Raw genomic sequence first — 15,755 nt, forward strand, 5'->3', positions numbered from 1 at the left:
GCGGTTGTAAAACTACAATTCCCACCAGGCCCTGCTGTAGGCTGATAGCTGTAGGCAGTCTTTGCATGCTGGGAGTTGTAGTTTTGCAACAGCTGGCGAGGTTGGCCATCCCTGCTTCTCCCCACAGAATCCTGACACCTGGTGGTGGAAACTGTCATTACAGGAAACAAACTCCTAAAGATCCCCCCTTATATCTACAAAGAGGAAATGAGGACAAAAGACCAAATCTGGGATAAATAACTGGAGAATTATAATTCATTGAAATGAGCTGATGATTACCAAAAAATTTCATTGATGCCACAGGAACTAAATCAGTACATGACTGGTTTAGATACACAGCTCTGCAGGCAGTATCACACATGATCGTATTAGATACACAGCTCAGCAGACAGTATCACACAGGATAGGATTAGATACACAGCTCAGCAGACAGTATCACACAGGAGAGGATTAGATACACAGCACAGCAGACAGTATCACACATGATAGGATTAGATACACAGCTCAGTAGACAGTATCACACATGATAGGATTAGATACACAGCTCAGCAGACAGTATCACACATGATAGGATTAGATACACAGCTCAGCAGACAGTATCGCACATGACAGGATTAGATACACAGCACAGCAGACAGTATCACACATGATAGGATTAGATACACAGCTCAGCAGACAGTATCACACAGGAGAGGATTAGATACACAGGATAGGATTAGATAAACAGCTCAGCAGACAGTATTACACATGATAGGATTAGATACGCAGCTCAACAGACAGTATCACACAGGATAGGATTAGATACACAGCTCAGCAGACAGTATCACACAGGATAGTATTAGATACATGACTCAGCAGCCAGTATCACAGGTGGTATAATTAGATACACAGCTCAGTAGACAGTATCACACAGGATAGGATTAGATACACAGCTCAGCAGACAGTATCACACAGGATAGGATTAGATACACAGCTCAGCAGACAGTATCACACAGGATAGGATTAGATACACAGCTCAGCAGACAGTATCACACAGGATAGTATTAGATACATGACTCAGCAGCCAGTATCACAGGTGGTATAATTAGATACACAGCTCAGTAGACAGTATCACACAGGACAGGATTAGATACACAGCTCAGCAGACAGTATCACACATGATAGGATTAGATACACAGCACAGCAGACAGTATCACACATGATAGGATTAGATACACAGCTCAGCAGACAGTATTACACATGATAGGATTAGATACGCAGCTCAGCAGACAGTATCACACAGGATAGGATTAGATAGACAGCTCAGCAGACAGTATCACACATGACAGGATTAGATACACAGCACAGCAGACAGTATCACACATGATAGGATTAGATACACAGCTCAGCAGACAGTATTACACATGATAGGATTAGATACGCAGCTCAGCAGACAGTATCACACAGGATAGGATTAGATACACAGCACAGCAGACAGTATCGCACATGACAGGATTAGATACACAGCACAGCAGACAGTATCACACAGGATAGGATTAGATACACAGCACAGCAGACAGTATCACACATGATAGGATTAGATACACAGCTCAGCAGACAGTATCACACAGGATAGGATTAGATACACAGCTCAGCAGACAGTATCACACAGGATAGGATTAGATACACAGCTGAGCAGATAGTATCACACATGACAGGATTAGATACACAGCACAGCAGACAGTATCACACAGGATAGGATTAGATACACAGCTCAGCAGACAGTATCACACATGATAGGATTAGATACACACAGCTCAGCAGACAGTATCACACATGATAGGATTAGATACACAGCTTAGCAGACAGTATCACACAGAATAGGATTAGATACACAGCTCAGCAGACAGTATCACACAGGATAGGATTAGATACACAGCTCAGCAGACAGTATCACACATGATAGGATTAGATACACAGCTCAGCAGACATTATCACACAGAATAGGATTAGATACACAGCTCAGCAGACAGTATCACACAGGATGGGATTAGATACACAGCTCAGCAGACAGTATCACACATGATAGGATTAGATACACACAGCTCAGCAGACAGTATCACACATGATAGGATTAGATACACAGCTTAGCAGACAGTATCACACAGAATAGGATTAGATACACAGCTCAGCAGACAGTATCACACAGGATAGGATTAGATACACAGCTCAGCAGACAGTATCACACATGATAGGATTAGATACACAGCTCAGCAGACATTATCACACAGAATAGGATTAGATACACAGCTCAGCAGACAGTATCACACAGGATAGGATTAGATACACAGCTCAGCAGACAGTATCACACAGGAGAGGATTAGATACACAGCTCAGCAGACAGTATCACACAGGAGAGGATTAGATACACAGCACAGCAGACAGTATCACACATGATAGGATTAGATACACAGCTCAGCAGACAGTATCACACAGGATAGGATTAGATACACAGCTCAGCAGACAGTATCACACATGATAGGATTAGATACACAGCTTAGCAGACAGTATCACACAGAATAGGATTAGATACACAGCTCAGCAGACAGTATCACACAGGATAGGATTAGATACACAGCTCAGCAGACAGTATCACACATGATAGGATTAGATACACAGCTCAGCAGACATTATCACACAGAATAGGATTAGATACACAGCTCAGCAGACAGTATCACACAGGATGGGATTAGATACACAGCTCAGCAGACAGTATCACACATGATAGGATTAGATACACACAGCTCAGCAGACAGTATCACACATGATAGGATTAGATACACAGCTTAGCAGACAGTATCACACAGAATAGGATTAGATACACAGCTCAGCAGACAGTATCACACAGGATAGGATTAGATACACAGCTCAGCAGACAGTATCACACATGATAGGATTAGATACACAGCTCAGCAGACATTATCACACAGAATAGGATTAGATACACAGCTCAGCAGACAGTATCACACAGGATAGGATTAGATACACAGCTCAGCAGACAGTATCACACAGGAGAGGATTAGATACACAGCTCAGCAGACAGTATCACACAGGAGAGGATTAGATACACAGCACAGCAGACAGTATCACACATGATAGGATTAGATACACAGCTCAGCAGACAGTATCACACAGGATAGGATTAGATACACAGCTCAGCAGACAGTATCACACAGGATAGGATTAGATACACAGCTGAGCAGACAGTATCACACATGATAGGATTAGATACACAGCTTAGCAGACAGTATCACACAGAATAGGATTAGATACACAGCTCAGCAGACAGTATCACACAGGATAGGATTAGATACACAGCTCAGCAGACAGTATCACACATGATAGGATTAGATACACAGCTCAGCAGACATTATCACACAGAATAGGATTAGATACACAGCTCAGCAGACAGTATCACACAGAATAGGATTAGATACACAGCTCAGCAGACAGTATCACACAGGATAGGATTAGATACACAGCTCAGCAGACAGTATCACACAGGATAGGATTAGATACACAGCTCAGCAGGCAGTATCACACAGAATATGATTAGATACACAGCTCAGCAGACAGTATCACACAGAATAGGATTAGAAACACAGCTCAGCAGACAGTATCACACAGGAGAGGATTAGATACACAGCTCAGCAGACAGTATCACACAGGAGAGGATTAGATACACAGCTCAGCAGACAGTATCACACAGAATAGGATTAGATACACAGCTCAGCAGACAGTATCACACAGGATAGGATTAGATACACAGCTCAGCAGACAGTATCACACAGGAGAGGATTAGATACACAGCTCAGCAGACAGTATCACACAGGAGAGGATTAGATACACAGCTCAGCAGACGTATCACACAGGATAGGATTAGATACACAGCTCAGCAGACAGTATCACACAGGATAGGATTAGATACACAGCTCAGCAGGCAGTATCACACAGAATATGATTAGATACACAGCTCAGCAGACAGTATCACACAGGAGAGGATTAGATACACAGCTCAGCAGACAGTATCACACAGGAGAGGATTAGATACACAGCTCAGCAGACAGTATCACACAGAATAGGATTAGATACACAGCTCAGCAGACAGTATCACACAGGATAGGATTAGATACACAGCTCAGCAGACAGTATCACACAGGAGAGGATTAGATACACAGCTCAGCAGACAGTATCACACAGGAGAGGATTAGATACACAGCTCAGCAGACAGTATCACACAGAATAGGATTAGATACACAGCTCAGCAGACAGTATCACACAGGATAGGATTAGATACACAGCTCAGCAGACAGTATCACACAGGAGAGGATTAGATACACAGCTCAGCAGACAGTATCACACAGGAGAGGATTAGATACACAGCTCAGCAGACGTATCACACAGGATAGGATTAGATACACAGCTCAGCAGACAGTATCACACAGGATAGGATTAGATACACAGCTCAGCAGGCAGTATCACACAGAATATGATTAGATACACAGCTCAGCAGACAGTATCACACAGAATAGGATTAGAAACACAGCTCAGCAGACAGTATCACACAGGAGAGGATTAGATACACAGCTCAGCAGACAGTATCACACAGGAGAGGATTAGATACACAGCTCAGCAGACAGTATCACACAGAATAGGATTAGATACACAGCTCAGCAGACAGTATCACACAGGATAGGATTAGATACACAGCTCAGCAGACAGTATCACACAGGAGAGGATTAGATACACAGCTCAGCAGACAGTATCACACAGGAGAGGATTAGATACACAGCTCAGCAGACGTATCACACATGACAGGACCAGTCAGTATCTGCCATTATCCTTTCCTGGACTGATGTCTGATGTTCAGTCTCCTTATCTCCAGGATCTGATCTCAGGGGATCTCCTGTGAGCAGGGTCCAGCATTGTGATCGGTTCTGATCCGGTCTTTGTTAGGACTGCTCCACAGTCCACTTACTGCTGAAGGATGGGCCCCCTGGATTAATGGGGCCCGGGGGAGGCCGCTGCATGGAGAGAATGAAGATAAATGGGAGTCTCTGTGCTCGGAGGTCGCTCATCTGGGAAATGACATGAAAGGGAAACCACTTAACTTACTGCGGTGACCCCATTAATTAGTGGGGTCACCGCAGGCCCATCATGGCCGAGGCCTCATTCACTTTGCTGAGCAGTGGGCCAAGGAGCTGAGGCCTGGAGGATAAGCGGTATGCAGAGCGCGGAATCCAGGTCTGTAATAACCACTGACAGCGCTCGGCAGTGTGTTACTCGACTGCACAAAAACCTACTCCAGTCACATCCAGAGCTGCATAAAAACCATGTTACATCCTACTCCAATCACATCCAGAGCCGCCTTCAAGGACTGCACTAAAACTGTGTTACATCCTACTCCAGTCACATCCAGAGCCACCTTCCAGGACTGCACGAAAACCATGTTACATCCTACTCCAGTCACATCCAGAGCCGCCTTCCAGGACTGCACGAAAACCATGTTACATCCTACTCCAATCACATCCAGAGCCGCCTTCAAGGACTGCACTAAAACTGTGTTACATCCTACTCCAGTCACATCCAGAGCCGCCTTCCAGGACTGCACGAAAACCATGTTACATCCTACTCCAATCACATCCAGAGCCGCCTTCAAGGACTGCACTAAAACTGTGTTACATCCTACTCCAATCACATCCAGAGCTGCCTTCCAGGACTGCACGAAAACCATGTTACATCCTACTCCAGTCACATCCAGAGCCGCCTTCAAGGACTGTACAAAAACTGCTACATCCTACTCCAATCAAATCCAGAGCCGCCTTCCAGGACTGAACTAAAACTGTGTTACATCCTACTCCAGTCACATCCAGAGCCGCCTTCAAGGACTGCACTAAAACTGTGTTACATCCTACTCCAGTCACATCCAGAGCCGCCTTCAAGGACTGCACGAAAACCGTGTTACATCCTACTCCAATCACATCCAGAGCCACCTTTAAAGGACTGTAAGAAAACTGTTACATCCTACTCCAGTTACACCCATAGCTGCATTCTGCTATTTTGCTGTTACAGAATGCATTATATTCCACTCACGTTCAGAGCTGCATTTTGCAAGTTTGCTGCTACATCATTAATTATATTCCAGTCACATCCAGAGCTGCATTCTACAATTTTGCTGCTACATCATTAATTATATTCCAGTCACATCCAGAGCTGCATTCTACAATTTTGCTGTTACATCATGCATCATACTCCAGTCACATCCAGAGCTGCAGTCTACAATTTTGCTGCTACATCATACATTATGCTCTGATCACATCCAGAGCTGTGTTAACAATCTGCTTGTTCAAAATCTGAACTTGCAGAAACCCATGTGCACACCGCAGAAATAACTCCATGCACTTGTATGCAGATGATTCTAAGCTACATAGATGCCTGCTATAAATCTGCTGCATGTTCATACTACCATCTACTCCAGTCACATCCAGAGCTGCGTTCACAATTCTGTTGTTGTATCACATCTTATACCCCAGTCACATCCAGAGCTGCGTTCACAATTCTACTGTTACATCATGTTTTATACCACAATCACATCCAGAGCTGCGTTCACAATTCTACTGTCACATCATGTCTTTATACCCCAATCACAGCCAGAGCCGCGTTCACAATTCTACTGTTACATCATGTCTTTATACTCCAGTGACATTCAAAGCTGCATTAACCATTCCGTTGTCACATCCAAAAAAAATAATCACTGTGACCGCCCCACTTATCTGACTGCATACATTTCTGCAACAAATCTGCCGTAAACATACCCATATGCTCCAGTCACATCCAGAGCTGCATATTTGTGAGCCATTGAAGCCCCGCTCTACGCACTGCATAGCAGCACATTCTTTCTGCAGACACTGAACCAGCAGGGGGCGGCAGAAAGGTGTGAAGTCCTACAACCTGAGAGCTCACAGGAAGTCAGCTCAGAATGAATCTAATGCAAGCCCAGTGCACACTGCAGTGGTGACCATGTGCCGTACCCCCATATGAAAGCTATTCGACTACGGTTTATATGTAGGGATAGGAAAGAATGTGCCCCCCCGCACCACAGAGCTTGTGCAAGGCACCACTGTCACTATTACTGCTGGTATTGATTAGCACGGGTAATGGGTTGCTCCTAAGCACTGCTGGAGGGGGTCGGTTGCTCCTAAGCACTGCTGGAGGGGGTCGGTTGCTCCTAAGCACTGCTGGAGGGGGTAGGTTGCTCCTAAGCACTGCTGGAGGGGGTAGGTTGCTCCTAAGCACTGCTGGAGGGGGTAGGTTGCTCCTAAGCACTGCTGGAGGGGGTAGGTTGCTGCTAAGCACTGCTGGAGGGGGTAGGTTGCTCCTAAGCACTGCTGGAGGGGGTCGGTTGCTCCTAAGCACTGCTGGAGGGGGTCGGTTGCTCCTAAGCACTGCTGGAGGGGGTAGGTTGCTCCTAAGCACTGCTGGAGGGGGTAGGTTGCTCCTAAGCACTGCTGGAGGGGGTAGGTTGCTCCTAAGCACTGCTGGAGGGGGTAGGTTGCTGCTAAGCACTGCTGGAGGGGGTAGGTTGCTCCTAAGCACTGCTGGAGGGGGTCGGTTGCCCCTAAGCACTGCTGGAGGGGGTCGGTTGCTCCTAAGCACTGCTGGAGGGGGTCGGTTGCTCCTAAGCACTGCTGGAGGGGGTCGGTTGCTCCTAAGCACTGCTGGAGGGGGTCGGTTGCTGCTAAGCACTGCTGGAGGGGGTCGGTTGCTCCTAAGCACTGCTGGAGGGGGTCGGTTGCTCCTAAGCACTGCTGGAAGGGGTAGGTTCCTCCTAAGCACTGCTGGAGGGGGTCGGTTGCTGCTAAGCACTGCTGGAGGGGGTAGGTTGCTCCTAAGCACTGCTGGAGGGGGTCGGTTGCTCCTAAGCACTGCTGGAGGGGGTCGGTTGCTGCTAAGCACTGCTGGAGGGGGTCGGTTGCTGCTAAGCACTGCTGGAGGGGGTCGGTTGCTCCTAAGCACTGCTGGAGGGGGTCGGTTGCTCCTAAGCACTGCTGGAGGGGGTAGGTTGCTCCTAAGCACTGCTGGAGGGGGTAGGTTGCTCCTAAGCACTGCTGGAGGGGGTAGGTTGCTGCTAAGCACTGCTGGAGGGGGTCGGTTGCTCCTAAGCACTGCTGGAGGGGGTCGGTTGCTCCTAAGCACTGCTGGAGGGGGTAGGTTCCTCCTAAGCACTGCTGGAGGGGGTCGGTTGCTGCTAAGCACTGCTGGAGGGGGTAGGTTGCTCCTAAGCACTGCTGGAGGGGGTAGGTTGCTGCTAAGCACTGCTGGAGGGGGTAGGTTACTCCTAAGCACTGCTGGAGGGGGTCGGTTGCTCCTAAGCACTGCTGGAGGGGGTCGGTTGCTCCTAAGCACTGCTGGAGGGGGTCGGTTGCTCCTAAGCACTGCTGGAGGGGGTCGGTTGCTCCTAAGCACTGCTGGAGGGGGTAGGTTGCTCCTAAGCACTGCTGGAGGGGGTCGGTTGCTCCTAAGCACTGCTGGAGGGGGTCGGTTGCTGCTAAGCACTGCTGGAGGGGGTCGGTTGCTCCTAAGCACTGCTGGAGGGCGTCGGTTGCTCCTAAGCACTGCTGGAGGGGGTCGGTTGCTCCTAAGCACTGCTGGAGGGGGTCGGTTGCTCCTAAGCACTGCTGGAGGGGGTCGGTTGCTCCTAATCACTGCTGGAGGGGGTCGGTTGCTCCTAAGCACTGCTGGAGGGGGTCGGTTGCTCCTAAGCACTGCTGGAGGGGGTCGGTTGCTGCTAAGCACTGCTGGAGGGGGTCGGTTGCTGCTAAGCACTGCTGGAGGGGGTCGGTTGCTGCTAAGCACTGCTGGAGGGGGCCGGTTGCTCCTAAGCACTGCTGGAGGGGGTCGGTTGCTGCTAAGCACTGCTGGAGGGGGTCGGTTGCTCCTAAGCACTGCTGGAGGGGGTCGGTTGCTCCTAAGCACTGCTGGAGGGGGTAGGTTGCTCCTAAGCACTGCTGGAGGGGGTAGGTTGCTCCTAAGCACTGCTGGAGGGGGTAGGTTGCTGCTAAGCACTGCTGGAGAGGGTCGGTTGCTCCTAAGCACTGCTGGAGGGGGTCGGTTGCTCCTAAGCACTGCTGGAGGGGGTAGGTTCCTCCTAAGCACTGCTGGAGGGGGTCGGTTGCTGCTAAGCACTGCTGGAGGGGGTAGGTTGCTCCTAAGCACTGCTGGAGGGGGTAGGTTGCTGCTAAGCACTGCTGGAGGGGGTAGGTTACTCCTAAGCACTGCTGGAGGGGGTCGGTTGCTCCTAAGCACTGCTGGAGGGGGTCGGTTGCTCCTAAGCACTGCTGGAGGGGGTCGGTTGCTCCTAAGCACTGCTGGAGGGGGTCGGTTGCTCCTAAGCACTGCTGGAGGGGGTCGGTTGCTCCTAAGCACTGCTGGAGGGGGTCGGTTGCTCCTAAGCACTGCTGGAGGGGGTCGGTTGCTGCTAAGCACTGCTGGAGGGGGTCGGTTGCTCCTAAGCACTGCTGGAGGGCGTCGGTTGCTCCTAAGCACTGCTGGAGGGGGTCGGTTGCTCCTAAGCACTGCTGGAGGGGGTCGGTTGCTCCTAAGCACTGCTGGAGGGGGTCGGTTGCTCCTAATCACTGCTGGAGGGGGTCGGTTGCTCCTAAGCACTGCTGGAGGGGGTCGGTTGCTCCTAAGCACTGCTGGAGGGGGTCGGTTGCTGCTAAGCACTGCTGGAGGGGGTCGGTTGCTGCTAAGCACTGCTGGAGGGGGTCGGTTGCTGCTAAGCACTGCTGGAGGGGGCCGGTTGCTCCTAAGCACTGCTGGAGGGGGCCGGTTGCTCCTAAGCACTGCTGGAGGGGGTCGGTTGCTGCTAAGCACTGCTGGAGGGGGCCGGTTGCTCCTAAGCACTGCTGGAGGGAGTCCGTTAAGAACTGCTGGGGGGGCAGCAGTTGCTGCTAAGCACTGTGTGAGGGAGAGACACACATAGCCGGGCTGTGGAGGTTTGTCGCTGACTAACAAGCTGTCACATCCTCGCTGCCGCCGGGGACCTATTTATAGGCAGCTTCTGTGGGGGATGTTCTGTAAGACATGAACTCCAGAAAACTGGGTCAGAACTTGTATAAATCCTCCACCTCATCTTCCCAGTGAATGCATGGCCTCCAACAGCCACCAGGTGGCATCCTTATTGACAAATGTCACCAATGACATCATCACGGCCATTGACAGCTTAGCACATCACAGTCTGATGACATCATCATTTGCCTTGACCATGGTTTCTCCTGGAGTATCATGACTTTCCTTTATTGGAACTAAGGGGACAACCCCTGAAGAACCCCCTCCCCCACCGGACTGTACAGCTGGCACAATGCAGTCAGGCAGGTGACGTTCTCCTGGCTTTCACCAGACGCCAGATAGAGAAGTGTGATCCATCACTCCACAGAAGACGTGTCCACTGCTCCACAGTCCAGTGGTGACGGCTTTATACCGCTCCATCTGATGCCTGGCATTGTGCTTGGTGATGGAAGGCTGGCATGCATCTGCTCGGCCATGGAGACCCCTGTCATGAAGCTCTGGGCACAGAGGAGGTCTGGACTCTGCAGTCAGGGAGTCGCTCTGTAACTTTCCGTGGTCTCCACATGTACATGATGCATACATGACCCAGACACGTAGTACATACAGTGCCCAGACAGCGCCATACATGATCTCAGGGCCGGACTGCCCATTCGGCACTTCTGGCAAATGTCAGTTGGGCCGATACCTGGGTGGGCTGCCGCAGATACAGGTGAATAGTGCAATGGACCATGGAAGCCAATGGTTCTCAGCCCTGCTGATAGGGCCAGTAGGCTTGTACTATGAGGAAGTGCAGGAGGTCGCAAAGTGATGACATCACCGCAACCACATGCACTGGGTCTCAGGCGGTCAAGTGGACGTCATTGCACCAGAGCATAGGCGGCTCAATGTCTTCATCGCAGCCCCCTGCGCCGGTAAGTTGGAACTCTATCTGCTTCGCAGAGAGATGCAAAGTGCTGGGCTCTGGTGAGGATTATTTTCCCCATCACTTCTGAACTATAGAGGGGCCTATATCAACTACTATGGTCACTATAGAGGGACCCATCATTACTACTGGGGGCACTATAGAGGGGCCTATAATAACTACTGGGGGAACAATAGAGGGGCCTATAATAACTACTGGGGGAACTATAGAGGGACCCATAATAACTACTTGGGGCCCTATAGAGGGGCCTATATCAACTACTATGGTCACTATAGAGGGAACAATAATTACTACTGGAGACACTATAGAGGGGCCTATATCAACTACTATGGTCACTATAGAGGGACCCATCATTACTACTGGCGGCACTATAGAGTGGCCTATAATAACTACTGGGGGAACAATAGAGGGGCCTATAATAACTACTGGGGGAACTATAGAGGGACCCATAATAACTACTGGGGGCCCTATAGAGGGGCCTATATCAACTACTATGGTCACTATAGAGGGAACAAGATTAATTACTACTGGAGACACTATAGAGGGGCCTATAATAACTACTGGGGGCACTATAGAGGGGCCTATAATAACTACTGGGGGCACTATATAGGGGCCTCTATCAACTACTATGGTCACTATAGAGGGGCCTATAATAACTACTGGGAGGTCTATAGAGGGGCCTATAATAACTACTGGGGGCACTATAGAGGGGCCTATAATAAATACTGGGGGCACTATAGAGGGGCCTATAATTACTACTGTGGGCACTATCGAGAGGCCTATAATAACTACTGGGGGCACTATAGAGGGACCTATAATAACCACTGGGGGCACTATAGAGGGACCTATAATAACTACTGGGGGCACTATAAAGGGACCTATGATAACTGCTGGGGGCACTATAGAGGGACCTATAATAACTACTGGGGGCACTATAGAGGGGCTTATAATAACTACTGGGAGCACTATAGAGGGACCTATAATAACTACTGGGGGCACTATAGAGGGACCTATAATAACTACTGGGGGCACTATAAAGGGACCTATGATAACTGCTGGGGGCACTATAGAGGGACCTATAATAACTACTGGGGGCACTATAGAGGGGCTTATAATAACTACTGGGAGCACTATAGAGGGACCTATAATAACTACTGGGGGCACTATAAAGGGACCTATAATAACTACTGGGAGCACTATAGAGAGGCCTCTAATAACTACTGGGGGCACTATAGAGGGACCTATAATAACTACTGGGGGCACTATAGAGGGGTCTATAATAACTAGGGATAAGCGAATCGACTTTGGATGAAACATCCAAAGTTTATTTGCATAAAACTTTGTTTCAATACTGTACGGAGCGAGCCCTCTGTACAGTATTATAATGTATTGGCTCTGATGAGCTGAAGTTATTACTTTGCGAAATCTCGCGAGACTTCGGGTAATAACTTCATAAATGGATTTCTACTGTAAAAAAACATTTCCCGAACTCTGGTTCGGTTCCAAGTGGTACCTTGGAACCGAGCCCGAGTTCGGGAAACGGTTGAAACTAATTTTTATGCGAATTGACTTTGTATATTTCATCCGGTCGATTCGCTCATCCCTAATAATAACTACTTGGAGCACTATAGAGGGGCCTCCTTATTACTACTGGGGGAACTATAGGGGGCACTCTGGGAGAGAATTATAATTGGTGGGACTTTGAAGAGCACTATTACTATGGAGGCGTCTATCTGTATGGTACTGTTATTTCTGAAGTATAGAATTCTGAGGCATTGGTTAGTACAGGGGGCACCAGGAGGAAGATGGAAAAGTGAGAAACCGAAGATGTCTGAAAGATGTCATCATAGTGGTCTGCTCCCAATGGAGAAGATGAGGACAGAGAACATCTACATCAGAGGAGGCGTCACCGGCAGTAATCGGCATGTGATGCTGTATGTAGTGGGGAATGTAATGTCAATCCACATGTACCGTGAGCACTGGGGAGGGGAAAGGGGTGCAAACATATTCACCACACAAGTGGGCCTGTCCGTTTTAAAATGCCAGGGCTGAAGGTCAGTCCCAGTCCGGCCGGGATGCATGGGGCGCCTGCAGCGTACACTTTACGGTCTTGGATGACATTTGCGCGGTGAATTCTCCACACTTCCTGTTACTTCTCTGCATTTTACGACTCAGGAAACCGAATCCAGCAAGATCTCAGCATAACATCTGCGTGGAGCCGACTCCGAGGGTGGAACGTGACATGTCAGACATGAGGCCCGAGGAGGCCGCTGAGAATGTGCAGACCCCACAGCTGTCCCACAGACCACCGATGACAGACGTGGAGCTGCTTCCCAGGAAGGGCCGAGGCTATAAGACCCAAACTTACTGGGGGATTCAAGATTCCACAGCCTGTGGTGGTCGTGAAGGATCTGTCTGTCCTCACAGGCCCACAATGATGAGGGTAGTGATCCCTGACTCAGAGGGACCAATAATTACTACTTGAGACACTATAGAGGGGCCTATAATAACTACTGGGGGCACTATAGAGGGGCTCCCTGAGAACAGGGCAGGCTCTATCAGCGAGCAAGGAAGCAGTGACATCATGGCTGCATGATTATCACTTTTAAGCCTATACTGTGTACACTGGGGCAGGGTCAGCAGTCATCTCATTATCATCACAGACAGGAGTTCAATGACAGGTAACTATTATAAAGCTGGAGTCTGATAATAGGTGATGATTACAGCTCACCTCTCCTCCCCCTCCAGCCTTCATAGAAACAACATACCCAGAACACTCTCCAGCAGAAGTCAACGGGTTGTGGGAACAGCTCCTCTCACCCTCCATCAGAGCATGCTCACTACACTGCTATACAGTCCTGATCAAAAGTTTAAGACCACTCGAAAAATGGCAAAAAATCATATTTAGCATGGCTGGATCTTAACAAGGTTCCAAGTAGAGCTTCAACATGCAACAAGAAGAAATGGGAGTGAGACAAAACATTTTTTGAGCATTCAATTAATTGAAAACAACGAAAAAACTGAAACAGGCTGTTTTCCGGCTGATCCAAAGTTTAGGACCACATGCCTTTAAAAGGCCAAATCTGTGCAAAGATGTGGATTCATTGTCATTTTCTGTCAGGTAGTCACACGTTGTGATGGCAAAGGCAAGAAAACTCTCCCTTTTTGAACGTGGTCGGGTTGTTGAACTGCATAAGCAGGGTCTCCCACAGCGCGCCATCGCTGCTGAGGTGGGACGCAGTAAGACAGTCATTTGGAATTTCTTAAATGATCCTGAGGGTTATGGAACAAAAAAGTCAAGTGGAAGACCCAAAAACATTTCACCAGCACTGAGCCGGAGGATCCGATTGGCTGTCCGTCAAGACACTGGACGATCCTCGACCCAAATTAAGGCCCTTGCTGGTGCTGACTGCAGCCCCATAACCATCAGGCGGCATCTGAGACTCAAGGGCTTCAAAAACAAAAAACGTCTTCAAAGACCTCGTCTCCTTGAACGCCACAGAACTGCTCGTTTGGACTTTGCAAGAGAGAGCACCAAACATGGGACATTCAAAGGTGGAAGAAAGTTTTATTCTCTGATGAGAATTCTTTTTACCTTGATAGTCCTGATGGTTTCCAACGTTACTGGCATGACAAGCAGATCCCACCTGAGAAGTTTTCTACGCGCTACAGTGGAGGAGGCGCCATAATGGTCTGGGGGGCTTTTTCCTTCAGTGGAACAATGGATCTTCAGGAAGTGCAGGGGCGTCAAACGGCCGCTGGCTATGTCCAGATGTTGCAGAGAGCATTCCTCATGACTGACGGCCCTCGTCTGTGTGGTGACGACTGGGTTTTTCAACAGGACAACGCTACAGTACACAATGCCCGCAGGACAAGGGACTTCTTCCAGGAGAATAACATCACTCTTTTGGCCCATCCTGCGTGTTCCCCTGATCTAAATCCAATTGAGAACCTTTGGGGATGGATGGCAAGGGAAGTTTACAAAAATGGACAACAGTTCCAGACAGTAGATGGCCTTCGTGCGGCCGTCTTCACCACTTGGAGAAATGTTCCCACTTACCTCATGGAAACGCTTGCATCAAGCATGCCGAAACAATAACAGCGGAGCTACTCATTACTGAGTTCATGTTTGGAGGTTGGATTTCTGTTTTGGGGGGGGGGGGTTTAGTTTTTTTTTGGAGGTGTGGTCCTCAACTTTTGATCAGCTGAAAAACAGCCTGTTTCAGTTTATTCGTTGCTCAAAAAATGTTTTGTCTCACTCCCATTTCTTCTTGTTGCATGTTGAAGCTCTACTTGGAACCTTGTTAAGATCCAGCCATGCTACATAGGATTTTTTGCCATTTTTCAAGTGGTCTTAAACTTTTGATCAGGACTGTATTAGCATGGAATAGGGCAGCTAACCTCACCCTCCATCCTGAGCATGCTCACTACACTGCCATACTAGTTAATAAGGGCAGCTCACCTCTTCTTCCTCACTGCACATGCTGACCACGGCAATATCAGTTCATATGTGATGGGAGCCGCTCATCTCGACCTCCTTGCACAGAGCATGTCCATTACATTCTGCCATAATAGTCAGTAGGTGATGGGGCAGCTCATCTATTCCTCCTCACTGCAGTGACCTCTGACCAGGCCACAGAGCATGCCCAATAGATTCTGTCATATTATTCAGTAGGTGATGGGGGTAGCACACCTCTTCCTCTTCCCTGCACAGGTCACAGCA

The 15,755-nt window shown here is 48.8% G+C and overlaps 1 protein-coding gene across 1 annotated transcript; it reads right to left on the reverse strand.

The window, feature by feature from the left end:
* Positions 1-7,098: 7,098 nt before the first annotated feature.
* LOC120998927 (extensin-2-like) lies at positions 7,099-15,515 on the reverse strand. Its single transcript, XM_040429806.1, has 2 exons — positions 15,495-15,515; positions 7,099-9,999 (listed from the first exon to the last, which is right to left on the reverse strand). The coding sequence occupies exons 1-2, from the start codon at positions 15,513-15,515 to the stop codon at positions 7,099-7,101; spliced, it is 2,922 nt and encodes a 973-aa protein (XP_040285740.1).
* Between the last annotated feature and the right edge of the window lie 240 nt (positions 15,516-15,755).

The sequence above is a fragment of the Bufo bufo genome, chromosome 4, assembly GCF_905171765.1.
Source record: "Bufo bufo chromosome 4, aBufBuf1.1, whole genome shotgun sequence".
Lineage (NCBI taxonomy): Eukaryota > Metazoa > Chordata > Amphibia > Anura > Bufonidae > Bufo > Bufo bufo.

Bases quoted from the DNA above. Each gene is read 5' to 3' on its own strand.
- LOC120998927 (XM_040429806.1), bottom strand. From the start codon at position 15,515: ATGTGCAGTGAGGAAGAAGAG. The intron at 10,000-15,494 runs GTGAGCTGCCCT...TCCCTCACACAG, and splicing joins TGTGCAGTGAGGAAGAAGAG to TGCTTAGCAGCAACTGCTGC.